This window comes from Kogia breviceps, chromosome 15 (genome assembly GCF_026419965.1).
Source record: "Kogia breviceps isolate mKogBre1 chromosome 15, mKogBre1 haplotype 1, whole genome shotgun sequence".
Classification (NCBI taxonomy): domain Eukaryota; kingdom Metazoa; phylum Chordata; class Mammalia; order Artiodactyla; family Physeteridae; genus Kogia; species Kogia breviceps.
In genome coordinates this window covers 66,081,637-66,095,371 of record NC_081324.1, presented here as the reverse complement: position 1 = coordinate 66,095,371, position 13,735 = coordinate 66,081,637, and the positions used below count along the sequence as shown (strand labels likewise).

General features: G+C 46.0%; 1 protein-coding gene across 18 annotated transcripts in view; it reads left to right on the top strand.

Annotated features, from left to right (window-relative positions):
* The window catches only part of DEPDC5 (DEP domain containing 5, GATOR1 subcomplex subunit), a 95,274-nt gene that overhangs the window by 27,884 nt on the left and 53,655 nt on the right, over positions 1 to 13,735 (top strand). For all 18 annotated transcript variants that reach the window (XM_067014846.1, XM_067014850.1, XM_067014848.1 and 15 more), the window contains 10 exons: positions 772 to 906; positions 1,691 to 1,752; positions 1,894 to 1,967; positions 2,746 to 2,815; positions 3,010 to 3,046; positions 3,893 to 4,013; positions 6,304 to 6,524; positions 10,418 to 10,621; positions 12,484 to 12,619; positions 13,606 to 13,703. In XM_067014846.1, coding sequence (XP_066870947.1) covers positions 772 to 906; positions 1,691 to 1,752; positions 1,894 to 1,967; positions 2,746 to 2,815; positions 3,010 to 3,046; positions 3,893 to 4,013; positions 6,304 to 6,524; positions 10,418 to 10,621; positions 12,484 to 12,619; positions 13,606 to 13,703 — 1,158 coding nt within the window. The remainder of the gene's footprint in view (positions 1 to 771; positions 907 to 1,690; positions 1,753 to 1,893; positions 1,968 to 2,745; positions 2,816 to 3,009; positions 3,047 to 3,892; positions 4,014 to 6,303; positions 6,525 to 10,417; positions 10,622 to 12,483; positions 12,620 to 13,605; positions 13,704 to 13,735) is intronic.

Below are 13,735 nucleotides of genomic sequence, written 5' to 3'. Positions count from 1 at the left end.
TGTCTCTGCTCTCTGGTTAGAATTCCACATTCCCAGCTCTGGTTAGGTGTCTGTCCATCGCTGGCAACTGACAGAAGAGATGGTATGTAGTCACTTCACTGTGTGTATTGCCTGCTCCTGTGTCTGTACCCAGGTGCTAGGGATTCTAGAGCACGGGGTCTTTTATTAGTAAACCTTTTTGTCACATTTGAATGGCACTAAATTTCCATAGTAAAAATCACACAACCCAGGAATAAGAATTAGGGAATTCCCTGGTGGTCCAGTGGTTAGGACTCTGTGCTTTCATTGCTGAGGGCACAAGTTCAATCCCTGGTCGGGGAACTGAGATTCTGCAAACTGCGTGGCATGGCACGGCCAAGAAAAACAAAAAGAAATAAGAATTAACTTGCCAAATTTACAAAGTCATCACAAGATTCTGTTCCGCTCTCTCAAATATAGTCTTAAATCAATATTTGATTCTTCTAAGTTTCAATACAGATCCATTTATGGATGGTTTAAATTAACGACATGAAATGTGGATATTTAAGGCTGCACAAGGCAAGTATTCAGCCTCGAAGAGGGGTCTTAACAAAGGCAACAGGGTCATAGAACTGTATTCAAGCAGTTCTTACTGTAGAAGGGGAAGGACAGAAGTGAATTCAGGCCAGGAGGTGACAACCGCTCTAACAGAAACATTGACGAAATGGTCCAAGAGCATGGAGACGCTTGCCACTGGCTGGTTTCTGATAAGCTGTAGCATCTTCACAGGAGGACTTTTTGCTTTGTTTCAAGTGTTTGACAAGCACTACATCAACCGCAATTTTGACCGAACTGGGCAGATGTCTGTGGTGATCACGCCCGGGGTGGGTGTGTTCGAAGTGGACCGGCTACTCATGATACTGACCAAGCAACGGATGATAGATAACGGTAATGCTTCCAGGGCGCTGCTGTGTTTATAGCCTGATTTACCCTTACCCTTTGGGATCTGGGGACATGAGTAATGTCAGGTGACAAAAAAGAGTTCCATGGTCAGCCGGCTTGGGACATGCTGGGTCATGCACAGTTTGGCACAGTTCCTAATTGCCAGTTTGAATATGTTAGTGTATCTTGTTTATCTCTAGAGGACATAACTGGCACTCTGAGTTTCCCAAACATACTTGACGCTGGAGAACCCCTTTTGGGGATTGTTTCTAGGATCCAGTGTCCATCAGCCCATCCTGGGAAGCACCATGGGATCATCCAGTCCTCCCTCTGTGATGTGCTGTGTGTCTCCGACTTGCACTCCCTCCCCCTATTTGATATGTGTTCTAACAACAAGATGGAGTTGGGAACGTAAATCCCGATGGTCAGTAAAGAAACTCTGTTGAATGATGTTGATTATTTTGCTTTTTACTGAGGTGACAAGGTTCCCTTTCCTTTCAGGCCTTGAAACTGTAGTCATGGGGGCCTGGCAGTCTGTTTGACAAATCATGATCTGCAAGGCAGTCAAAAGTTATCAAGCACTGATTAGTGGCAGATGCAGTGGGACTTGGTAAAGAGGACACAGACAAAATGCACCTATTTACTTCTTAACCTGGTGGGCAGAGCTGGTGAGGAGAATAAGTCAGCTGTGCCTTGTACCCTGACCCACTTAAATCACACGGCTAATAGATTGGGATAAGTATCTCTACACTGCCCCCCCCCCCAACTCTTTCTGTCTTTCCTTTTTTAGGAATCGGTGTGGACTTGGTGTGCATGGGGGAGCAGCCGCTGCATGCTGTCCCGTTGTTCAAGGTGATTGATTTTGCAGTGCTCACTAAAGGCCAGGTTCCAGCGCAGGGTGATCTTGAGAATAGTTAGAATGAGAGAAGCTGGAGCAGTTCTGGGTCCTACCTGCTTTCCAGCTGACCTGGGCCCTGCCTTGTTCCCTTTCAGCTGCACAATCGGAGTGGCCCTTGCGACTCTCGCCTGGGTGATGACTACAATATCCCTCACTGGATAAACCACAGGTGGGTGAGATCTGGACTCGCCATGGAGGATCAGGGATTCCATTAGCTTCCTTGCCATTTTTTTCTTCAAACCTGTTCTTACTATAAAATCCTTTGTCAAGAGAATGTGGAAACCAAAGTTCTAACATTTGCATAAAGTGTCTTTATACGCAAAGCCATGGCTGTGACATAAGAACAGTCTATGGTGAAAAACATAAAAACAAGTTTGAAGGGTTTATTTCCACAACTATTCCCAATTCCCCCTATTCCCAACTCGCACAGACCATAGTGGACCAACACGGGGCCTGGGCCTCTCCATTTATAGAAAAATCCCCATGCCTCCTCTTCGCATGAGACCAGGCCTCAGTGTTCCTGCTAATTTCAGCTCAAGGAGGAGATTCTAATCCAGTTAGGTATCAGGACTAGCGCACATGAGACAATTTATAGGAAAAAAAGAAATAGAACAATATTTTAAAACATAATTAATGTTTTGTAGTAATTACAAAAGAAAGAATTGGGAAGATCAGTGAGGCCTGAGATAAAGGTGTTCCTGGGAGGGTTGATCCATGCCTGGGATTCCAACTGTGTCTTGAGGTTTAAAATGAAAGGCATTTAGGGACTTCCTCAGTGGTCCAGTGGTTACGACTGCACGCTTCCACTGCAGGGGACATGGGTTTGATCCCTGGTCGGGGAACTAAGATCTCACATGCTGTGTGGCATGACCAAAAAAAAAAAAATTAATTAAAAAAAAAAAGAAAGAAAAGGTTAAGATGAGTGACCCTGTCTGTTTCTTTTGCAGTTTCTACACATCCAAAAGCCAGCTCTTTTGTAATAGTTTCACCCCACGAATAAAACTGGCTGGAAAGAAGGTAGGTTTCACCCACCAGCAGAGCCTTTAGGGACTGTCACTGATGTTGTTATTTTGGGCCTAAGAAACCCCCTATCTGCCAATGGTCATGAATAGCATTTGAGAAATTTGTCTTAGAACTTTAGAGTTTTCTGCATTAAAAAAATAAACAACAAGGCAAATCCCAGGAGTGATTAACTCTATTTAATTTTGCAGCCTGCCTCTGAGAAAGCAAAAAATGGCCGTGATACGTGTGAGTATATTTTTCTTCCTTCATAACTTTTAGAAAGAGTCAGCTAACCCATGGCAACAAGATTTTGTGAGGTTGTGTAAAAAATTCACAGCCAAGTTTGGGAGACCAGAGTTCCCCTTGTGTGATCTTTGGAAGGTCCCTAGTGATCCTGTGTATTTTTGTCCTGTCAGCTGCAAAATGGGTGATAAGAAAACCTTATTTTTCTTTTCCATAGGTCAATTGTAGGGATCGGGTGGAAAGTTTTAAAGGACTAAATATACACATTAAGATGATATTTTTATGTTAGGCTGCGTTGGGTCTTCGTTGCTGTTCGCGGGCTTTCTCTAGTTGCAGTGAGCGGGGGCTACTCTGTTACGGTGCGCGAGCTTATCAACGCGGTGGCTTCTCTTGTTGCAGAGCACGGGCTCTAGGTGTGCAGGTTTCAGCAGTTGTGGCTCACAGGCTGTAGAGCGCAGGTGCAGTAGTTGTGGCGCACGGGCTTAGTTGCTCCGTGGCATGTGGGATCTTCCTGGACCAGGGCTCAAACCTGTGTCCCCTGCATTGGCAGGTGGATTCTTAACCACTGCGCCACCAGGGAAGCCCAAGATGATATTTTTAAAGTGGGATCACAGAAGGAAATGCTGCCATCATCTTGCCTTTACTTAATGCTAGTAAATAGTAATCTCTATATCACTTTGACATATAAATCATTTAATCTTAGTAACCTGACATATGGGTTATGATCCCATTTTTTTCAGGGGGAGATGGTGATGATGACCTATATCTTGCAGATTTTCATGAAGACCATCCGAAGGCCTCTTGTTGAAATGTGTTTTGAGGACAGTTTGTATTATTTGTGTATTTCAGCTCTGGGGACTCCCAAAGAATCTGAGAACACCCTTCCCATCCAAGTGGATTACGATGCTTATGACGCGCAAGTCTTCAGGCTGCCAGGCCCATCCCGGGCTCAGCGCCTCGCCACCTGCAGGTTTTCTGCCAGACGCACTTTGGGGCCGATGTAAAAGCGGATTAGGAAAACCTGAGGCCCAGTAGGGACCTGCATGAGAGCAACCTTAAAAACATCTTAAATTAAAATTAGCCAAGTGGAAGCCATAGTATGTGGATCATTAGGGAGTCTGTTTTCTGGTTCTCTGCCCCAGGCATTTTGTTAGCTATGTTTGCTATGAAGTATTGTCCCCTCATAAGGAGAGCATTCTGCTTTTTCTAGCCAAGAGAAGCAATTCGTGAATTCTGGAATTTTCATTTCACTGGGAGGCCACTAATAGATAGATAGATAGATAGATAAATAGTTAGGCAGCCACTAATAGATAATAGATAGATAGATAGGTAAATAGATAAATTGATCAATTGATCGAGCCCAGGGCCCAGAGTTTCTTTTAGGTTTATTATTCCCAGAAGGTGAGAGACTTTTCTTTCTTTATTCCTGTTTTTAAAATTTGCTCCATGGTATTCTGGTCATGTAGTAGTTTTTCAGTGTGTTATAGTCAGATTTACCAACATACACATTTCTGGGTCTTGTGTAAGAAAGCCATCCCCACTCCAAGGTTAGAAATGTGTATTTTGTATTTTCTTCCAATACTTTTTTGGTCTTGGTTTTTATACTTATTTCTTTGTATAGAATTTTTTTTTTTTAATGAAATATGAAACAGAGCTCTAGCTTATTTTTTTCGCTAGTTGACCAAGTACCGCGAGTCCATTTTCCACATTTCTTAGACATGGAAAGTGTGCTTTGATTGGAAGAATCACTGATTGGAGGAATATTCCATCTCTTCACATTGTGACAAATGGGCTTAGAGTGGCCACGTGCTCTTCTGTCCTTTCGCCTCATCCCATTCTGATGTCTGTTCCTGAGAATGCTTAGAGCTCAGAGTGAGTGCTGTTAACAGCAGCTCCCCTGCACGTAGATGCTGCCTAGGGCCTCGGTGGTGCATTTCTTCTGAGTGTCTAAGAACCTTTTCATGGTCCAAGATCCTTGGTTTTCTTTCTTCTGATAAAAGACGGCAAGACCTGGTGTCTCAGAGACTCAGGCTGTGTTCCTTGAGGGCACAGACTGTGCCCTAATCTGTGCTCTATCCCCATGCTGGGCTGAGCATATGCTGGCGTTCAAATATTTACTGTTGAAATAATGAAAAGTGTAGTCAGCCCTTGGGATCTATTTTCAGGTTCCATTTAAGCTCTCCCTTAAAATCCTTCCAGGTGGAAAGAGAACAGCTCTGATGCCAGAGGGGTGGCCCTATCGGCGGTTGCTGACTCTTCCATTCTGAATTTTTGTCCCCCATTGGACTCCTCTCCTGCTGTTCCTTCTTCCTGCTGTTTCCAGAGGTTTTCCCCTCAGGAAGTTTCATGTTTTAATAAGGGCATACTGTTTTTTAAATTTTTATTAAGGAAACATTCAAACAGACCAGTGAAATGAACAGTTATCAGTGTGTTAATCTTGTTTTATCACTTCTCCCACATTTGAAATTTTGCTTGAGTATTCTAAAACAGATCTCAGGTATCCTTTTCTTTTTTTTTTAAACCTGTAAGTATTTCAGCATGTGTCTCTCTAACAAATAAGAAATAAAACAAACAAAAAAATGTGATCACAGTACCCTTGTCACTGGTAACAAAATTCACACTAATTCCTTAATATCCCTGATAGCCAGTCCCTCTGTAGATTTCCCAATTGTCTTAAAACTGTGATTTTTACAGTTACTTAGTTTGAGTTGGGATCTGAAGAAGATGCACATGTTGCATTTTCTCTTATGTCATTTTCTGTGACCGCAGAGTGTCTTGCTCTCTTCCTTTGTCTATTTATTTCCATATGACATTTAACTTTTCCTGTTGTCTCTGAATCTGCTGTAAACTGGCAATTATCTCTAGAGGCTTGGTTAGATTTAGGTTCAATTTTTGATGCCAGAAGACTTCTCAGGCTGTGCTGTGTGCTTCCTCTTGGGTGACATCGGTTCACAACCCCATTCTCAGTGACACAAGCTTGATGGTGGGATGAGGTGGGGTCAGGCTGAGCGATCACTTCTTTACAGCTCTGATCCTGGGACTCCGGCCTTTGGATTACCGTCAGTCATCTCCCCCGTTTCTTCCATGATGTCTCCAGCTGCTCAGGGCAGAGTCCCTCCTACATAACCTCCTCTGAGGTCCCACTGGGGGTTTTCGTTATTGGCCTCCCATGTAGCCAAGGCTGGGGATCCATTTGGGAGTTGTAACTCGAGGTGGGACAGCATCCCCCGCTTGGTGTGACTTGGTCTCTCACCCACCAGGTCCGTGCGAGAGCGGGAAAGTCACAGTCGGAAGAGCGCCAGCTCCTGCGATGTCTCATCCAGCCCTTCCCTGCCTGGCCAGGCGCTGCCCACAGAGGAGGTGAGGAGCCAGGCTTCTGACGACAGTTCCCTGGGCAGAAGCGCCAACATCCTGATGATCCCTCACCCCCACCTGCACCAGTATGAAGTCAGCAGCTCCTTGGGCTATACCAGCACTCGAGGTCAGAGAGCAGGGCTGGGCAGGGCTGGGCAGGGCTGCGCAGGGTGGGGACAGCTGCCTTCCTGTAGTGGGAATGGGCGGGGCTATGGATAGGTGTGGGCTGTAAGTCCCACATGTTAATTATTTCCTTGTAGGTGCAGTGAGTACGAATGGCCTTAGCTGTTTGTGTGTGTGTGTGTGTGTGTGTGTGTGTGTGTGTGTGTGTATGTTATACTATTTTCATCTTTACCCTTTCTTCTCTCTTCCCTGTAACTGTCTACTTTTCCATATGTTAAGGTAGAGCTTTTCTTAGGCCTAAGGTCAAAGTGTTTACTTATATCCTTAGCATTTCCATTTGAGCCACACTTAAAACAGCCTCTTTCCTCTATTCCACTTCAAGTGACCTGTTAACTTGACATGGCCCAGGGAGCACAGGTGCTGCTTATCCTATATCTTTGTTTTTTTTTTTTTTTTTTCCTATATCTTATCTTACCCATCCAGTGGCATCTGCAACTCAAGTATACAGCCCCCTCCTGCCTGTTTGGAAAACTTTCTGTTGTGGAGTAATTATGGATTTATAGGAAGTGCCAAAAAAAAAATCCAGGGAGGTCTTGTGTAGCTTTCACTCATTTTCCCCAATGATAACATCTCGTATAACTAGTACAGTATTAAAACCAGGAACATGACCTTGGTACAATCCATAGAGCTTATTTGGAGCTCACTGGTCGTACATGCATTTGTGGGTGTGTGTGGGTGTATGTGTGTCTGTGCAGTTTTAGCACATGTGTAGACATATGTAACCACACCACAATTAAGATATTCCATCCCCACGGCCTGTCTTCTGCTACACCTCTAGAGCTACACCCTCCCACTAATCATTCTCCTCCATAATTTTGATATTTCAAGAATGTTTGGGCTTCCCTGGTGGTGCAGTGGTTGAGGGTCTGCCTGCCGATGTAGGGGACGCGGGTTCATGCCCCTGTCTGGGAGGATCCCACGTGCCGCAGAGCAGCTGAGCCCGTGAGCCATGGCCGCTGGGCCTGCGCAGTGGGAGAGGCCCGCGTACCGCAAAAAAAAAAAAAAAGAATGTTTTCTAAATGGAGGAGTAGCCCTCCTGACTTCTAATCACTGACTTAGGACTGTTGTATGCACACAGTTGCCTCCTGTTGCCCTGGAAGGATTCCCAAAGGGTGAGGAGTGTTTCCCAGCACTTTGAAGGGGAAGCTGGTGGCTCCTGGGGCCTGAGGACCGAGGAGCAGGGCGCTTTCATCTTTCATTCATTAGGCACCATAGACACTGAGCCAACAGCCAGAAATCTTTTGACTGCTGAAAAAACTTTTTTTTAAAAAACTGGTTCAAAGTATAAAAAGGAAATTCTGAAAGAGAAAGGAGGAGATATTTAATTACACGACTATAGAATATAACCTATGTCACCTACATTAATTAGGGTTAGTATTCAAAAGAATTTTAATACATTTGAAGATTTCTAGAAATTCCCTGATGGTCTAGTGGTTAGGACTCTGCGCTTTCACTGCTAAGGGCTCGGGTTCAAACCCTGGTTGGTGAACTAAGATCCCACAAGCTCTGAGGCCAAAAAAAAAAAAAAAAATGTCTAGGTTAGCTTCTTCCCACCTTCTGGAAGTTTATGAGTTTATATGACAGTTATATTCCCATTCTGTTAAATGTATTCTTAGAAGGGTCTGTAGTAAAAGTTAAACTACACATTAATCCTTTAAAATCCTTTGTTATTCTAAAAGCCAGTTCTCCTCTGAGGAGATAAAGTTGCTCTTAATCCAGGTAGCTTTTTTTTTTTTTTAATTATATATTTATATATTTATTTATTTATGGCTGCATTGGGTCTTCATTGCTGCACGTGGGCTTTCTAGTTGCGGTGAGCGGGGGCTACTCTTCGTTGTGGTGCGTGGGCTTCTCATTGCGTTTACTTCTCTTGTTGTGGAGCACGGTCTCTAGGTGCGCAGGCTTCAGAAGTTGTGGCACGTGGGCTTCAGTAGTTGTGGCTCACGGGCTCTAGAGCGCAGGCTCAGTAATTGTGGCACACAGGCTTAGTTGCTCAGTGGCATGTGGGATCTTCCCGGACCAGGGCTCAAACCCATGTCTCCTGCATTGTCAGGCAGATTCTTAACTACTGCGCCACCAGGGAAGTCCCAATCCAAGTAGCTTTGAAAACAAGTTTTCTTAAAAATTATCTGAATGGTAGAATTGATTTCAACATCCTTAATGATATGTGAGAGTTTATTGGAAAAGCCAAAAAGCAATTCACTGGAACGGTGTCAGGCAGTGCCATCCACATGGCCTTTGTTTCCAGTTTCTCTGTTATATTTAGGGATTCTCACCCATCCATCTACCCAGGGTAGCATAGGAAACATTTCCCCTTTCCTCTACCCACATTTTTGGCCCATTTTAGCCCTTAGTTCTATTTCTTGTCCTTTTCAAAGTGTGTACTCAACTTTTTAAGTTGACTTCTCTCGTTTTATTTCCATGATAACTAACTGGACTGTATTCTTTCTTATTTGATAAATTGGACCATCAATTCATTAGTTTACAGTGGAAAAATACAGTTTTCATGGAGAACTGAATGTTCTCTTCTTGCATGCACAATGGCTTGAGGAATTAAATATTACTATGTACCATGTTCTTTGGTAGGAATTGGGTAGATAATGGTGGACAAGACATTCCTTGATGCCATGGAATTTGCATCTGCTGGACCCACTTTCTTTTTTTTTTTTTTTTTTTGCGGTATGCAGGCCTCTCACTGTGTGGCCTCTCCCGTTGCGGAGCACAGGCTCCGGACGCGCAGGCCTAGCGGCCATGGCTCACGGGCTTAGTTGCTCCGCGGCATGTGGGATCTTCCCGGACCAGGGCACGAACCCGTGTCTCCTGCATCGGCAGGCGGACTCTCAACCACTGCGCCACCAGGGAAGCCCTGGACCCACTTTCTAACCTGGGTGTTTGCTTAGTAAACATGGGATGCTCACCAACGGAGTTGGTTGTAGGTTTCAGCTCTTTGATCCACTCAGGTTAGGGACCTGTCTGCCATTGAATGGGACAGGTTGAGTCTAAATATCATGCCATCTCCTTACCTGGTCAAGGCCGGATGCATCCATTTCTTCATTCTTTTCTCCCAAGAATTTAGTTTTTTTTAACACAGTAACGTTTGATTGCTTACTCATGTTCCAGGCCACTGCATTAATGGGAGGGGGTTCTGATCCACCTAGTTACTCAGGGCCACATGGTCCTTCCATCCCGGGATGCCATGGTCATCAACACTGGTCTCCAAAGTTTCCACAGCAGGGCAGAGGAGAATGGAGATCACGTGTGGAGAGGTTTGTGGTCCAGGCCTTTGGGTGGAGCATGTCACTTCTGCCTGTCTCTTGGCTGCAACTCAGTTATTTGGCCCCAGCGCAAAGGGACTAGAAACTATAGTCTCCTTGTGTGTCTCAGAGGAAAATCAAACAGGTCTAGTGAACACATTGGCTATCTCTGCTAGGGCCTGCCCTTCTGGTCACCAAATATCTACATGTATTGTTCCTCCCACATGCAGAATGCACCTGCCCCATCCCCAAAGGGAGACAACTCAAGACCCACTATTGAGTCATTGCATCCAGTTCAACATCTAGAGTCTCCAGGCAGTGTGTGGTCCTCCTCATCAGGTTTGGGTGTGGCTTCACTGGGCCAGTAATTTAGCAACCAGAACCCCCTTCTCCCAGGTATTTAAAAAGTAAACCCAATATTTCATTCCTTTATAGTTTGGTGATTTCACTCATTTCCCTTGTTCCCTAACATGTACGCTCTCCAAGGTCCTTGTCAGCCTCTGCAGATCGTCCTCCTAGTTCTGCTTTCACCGTGACCCTGTGCTTTCTCTCTGTGCCTCCCCTACCCCACGGTAACTGGCAGATGTCCTGGAGAACATGATGGAGCCACCACAGCGGGACTCCAGTGCGCCGGGGAGGTTCCACGTGGGCAGCGCAGAGTCCATGCTGCACTTTCGACCTGGGGGATACATGCCCCAGCGGGCACTGATCAACCCCTTTGCACCCTCGCGGATGCCCATGAAGCTTACATCCAACAGGAGGCGCTGGATGCACACTTTTCCCGTGGGTAAGTTGGGCACCCGGGAAAGAGCCCTGACTGGGAACTCCTAGTCCTGGCGTCCCCTGAGTGGCCTTGGTCAAGGGTGTCATCTTCTCTGCACCTGTGGTGCCCCACCTGGAAGATGGGGTGGCCACGCCCACTTTGTCTGTCCCGGGGCTCTTGTGAGGATCCTTGAGGCCTTTGTAGCTAGCCAGCTGTGTAGACCCAAGGGCTCCTTTTTCTGTTTGAAAGGGACTGTGCTTTGCCACCTGCTTTCTTTCCTGAGACGAATGTCCCTCTTCTTGTTTCCTCCTTCCTTTCCTTACTCTCTCTGGATGTCAGTGTTACAGTCTTGGTTACACAGAGTTATGTTACTTTGTTTCTTCTCAGGGTCTCTGACAGCAGAAAAAAAAATTTTTTTTTTTGAGAAATGGGTGAACAATTTCTTTTTTTTCTTTTTCTTTTTTTAGTTTAAATAAATTGGGGGAAAAAAAGCTTAAAATAAATGAGTTCTATTTTTTATAATGGGAAGCTGAAATAAAAATGAACTACAGCCATATTGCAAACCATGTTTAAATTTACAACCATGATGAAAGAAGCCTGCCATAAAAGTGTACTTTCTGTATGATACCATTTAAATAAAGTTCAAAACCAATCAAAACTAAAAAAAAAAAAAAAATTTTTTTTCAAATTCACTGTTTTTCCTAGCTCATCGTTTTTGATCTGTGTTCTGTCCTAAAGAAGAGGACAGTAAGGTTTCATAAAGCTGTGGCTAAAATTAAACTTCAGCTTGATGGGCTCTTACTGGGCTGGGGAAGAACAGGTACATTAACCTCCTGGGTGTTTTCATGAAGCCATCCTGCTGAATGCCTGCAAGTGTCTAGTTATTTTCTTTGGTACTTGCTTTCGGAGTTACAAGTTAAATAAGTGAGCAATGAATCTGGTTCTTTTGGCTGTAGTTGGGGGTCATTCCCAACCCCCTTTTTGCCCCCCTTATCTCTATCCTAATCTGTCACCTTACCTGTTTCTTTCTGGTGTCCCTTTCTCCCCATCATCGTCCCCACTGGCTCCCTTCAAGTTCTCTTATGAGAACTATTGATGTTTCTTCCATGACCGTCAGCTCTTCCTGCTTCTGTGCTTCCCCCCACCACCACCAATCACACATGCTTTTCTAAAGCTAAATGTATTTACTAAATAAGCTGCCCACCTGGCCCTCTAAGAGCCGAGGCCCTCCTCTGCCAGGATCCCCAACCTCCCGCCTCTTCACCCCCACCCTCAGAGGTTTTTCTCTTTCCCAGGCAAGTTTGTGGCCTCCAGCTTGTGTTTTGCCTCTTCCACGTTTGGGGTTTGCCCAAATACCCTCTCCTTCAATCCCCGCTAACCTGGTTGGACAGTCAGCTCTAAAACCTGTCATTCTCCAGGAAGCATGTTTCCGTAGATGCGACTAATTCTCACTTATCTCCTACTTGATGTCCGTTTTGCCCTTGTGCGTCCTCTGCTCTTGAAGTAGGAGCTGTTATCGTCTCAGGTACTAACAGAGTCATCGGTGTTTCTCTTGTGTGTCCCTTCTCGTTTCGCCCATGTTGACCCTCCTGGGAGGGGCCCTTGTCTCCCATACTGTTATCTTTCTTTACTGTGTCTCAGTTGACATGTGCGAGACAGAGGACCCCAAAATATGCTTAGGCTGAGGCCTCACAGGAGGATGAGCCTTGCTTGGAAGAGGTGATGTCCCATCTGGGAGCCAGAGGGTCACAGGCAGGACATGCCTCTGTGGTGTGGTCGCCTTTCAATCACCCGTGTCCCAGCAGCGGGAAGGAAGGAAGGTTGAGGTGAAGTGCACAGCACTGGCTATTGGGGGAATGATGCTCAGTGGATCTTTGTCTGGGCAGGACCATCTGGAGAGGCCATCCAGATCCATCACCAGACCCGACAGAACATGGCAGAGCTGCAGGGCAGCGGGCAGAGGGCCCCGACCCACTCCTCTGCAGAGCTGCTGGAGTTGGCGTACCATGAAGCCACTGGAAGGTGAGGCCGGGCACCGGGTACTGGGTGGGAGGTACTGCGAGAACGCGCTTGGGCACCCAGGGCAACAGCAGAATAGACTGCCTGCGAAATGTCACGTTCGTGAGACTCGGAGACACCGCATGCGTGCGGGCCTTTCCTTTGTACGCGTCGTCCCCGCCACTGGGCCAGGGCACAGCAAATAGACTGAGATGCTTTTGCCAGAGATGTTCCCCAGGCCCTGCTTTAGCTTCTGCTTTAATTCAAAACACGCTTTGTCAACCTCAAACATGAGTTTCTCCTAATCCTCAGTCATGGGAGAAAACGAGTTCCAAGGCAGGTAGTTCCTGCTGTGTGTTTTGGGCAGTCAGTCTATGACTTTTGTCCTTTTGGTCATTGAGGAATTCCACTGTTGGGTTTAGAAGAAGTTGATGCTAAAAGTAATGGAAACCAAGCCCTGTGTTTATAGAAACAAGTCGTTTCAAACCAGGATCCTGAATGTGTTACAGGGCATCTGAAGAGAGTCAGCCTGGGAAGAAAGTCATTTAAGCCTTGACATACTCGAATCCATGCTACACTACCCGCTGTTGCTGTGATCTGTTACCTTTGCAAAGAGCAATCTTTGGTCCCTTTTCAGTCATCTCAACATCCCATGGGATGGATGAGGGATACAGGCAGGGCATAACCTCTTTCCCAGATTAACTTGATACCTCTGTTCAGGCACCTCACATTGTCCTGTGGGTATCAGCAAGGGGAGGCTTAGGACGGAGGGGGCAGGCGTCTGACGTGGCAGTGGGGAAGCAGCTGGGGTGCCAGGGCAGGAGGCCAGAGCTGACACACACTCCAAGCCCTGCAGCCTGGCGGCCATGGTATGGGTCTCAGTGTTTGCCAGCCTGTGTGGCCAAATGTTCAGGCCTGTTTTTGATGAAAACCCCCTGGAGACAGGGTGAGCGGGATAAAAGAGGTGATGATCCGCATTAAGCCAGGCGGCTGGGCTCTGTTCTCTGCAGGCACAGCACTTCCCACCAGCCTGGCGATGGCACATCCTTCTTGAACTTCACTGGAACAGAAGAGCTTTCTGTCAGCTTGCTCAGCAGCAGTGGTGCAGGTAACCAACCCAAGAGGTAACAGAGTGGGGAT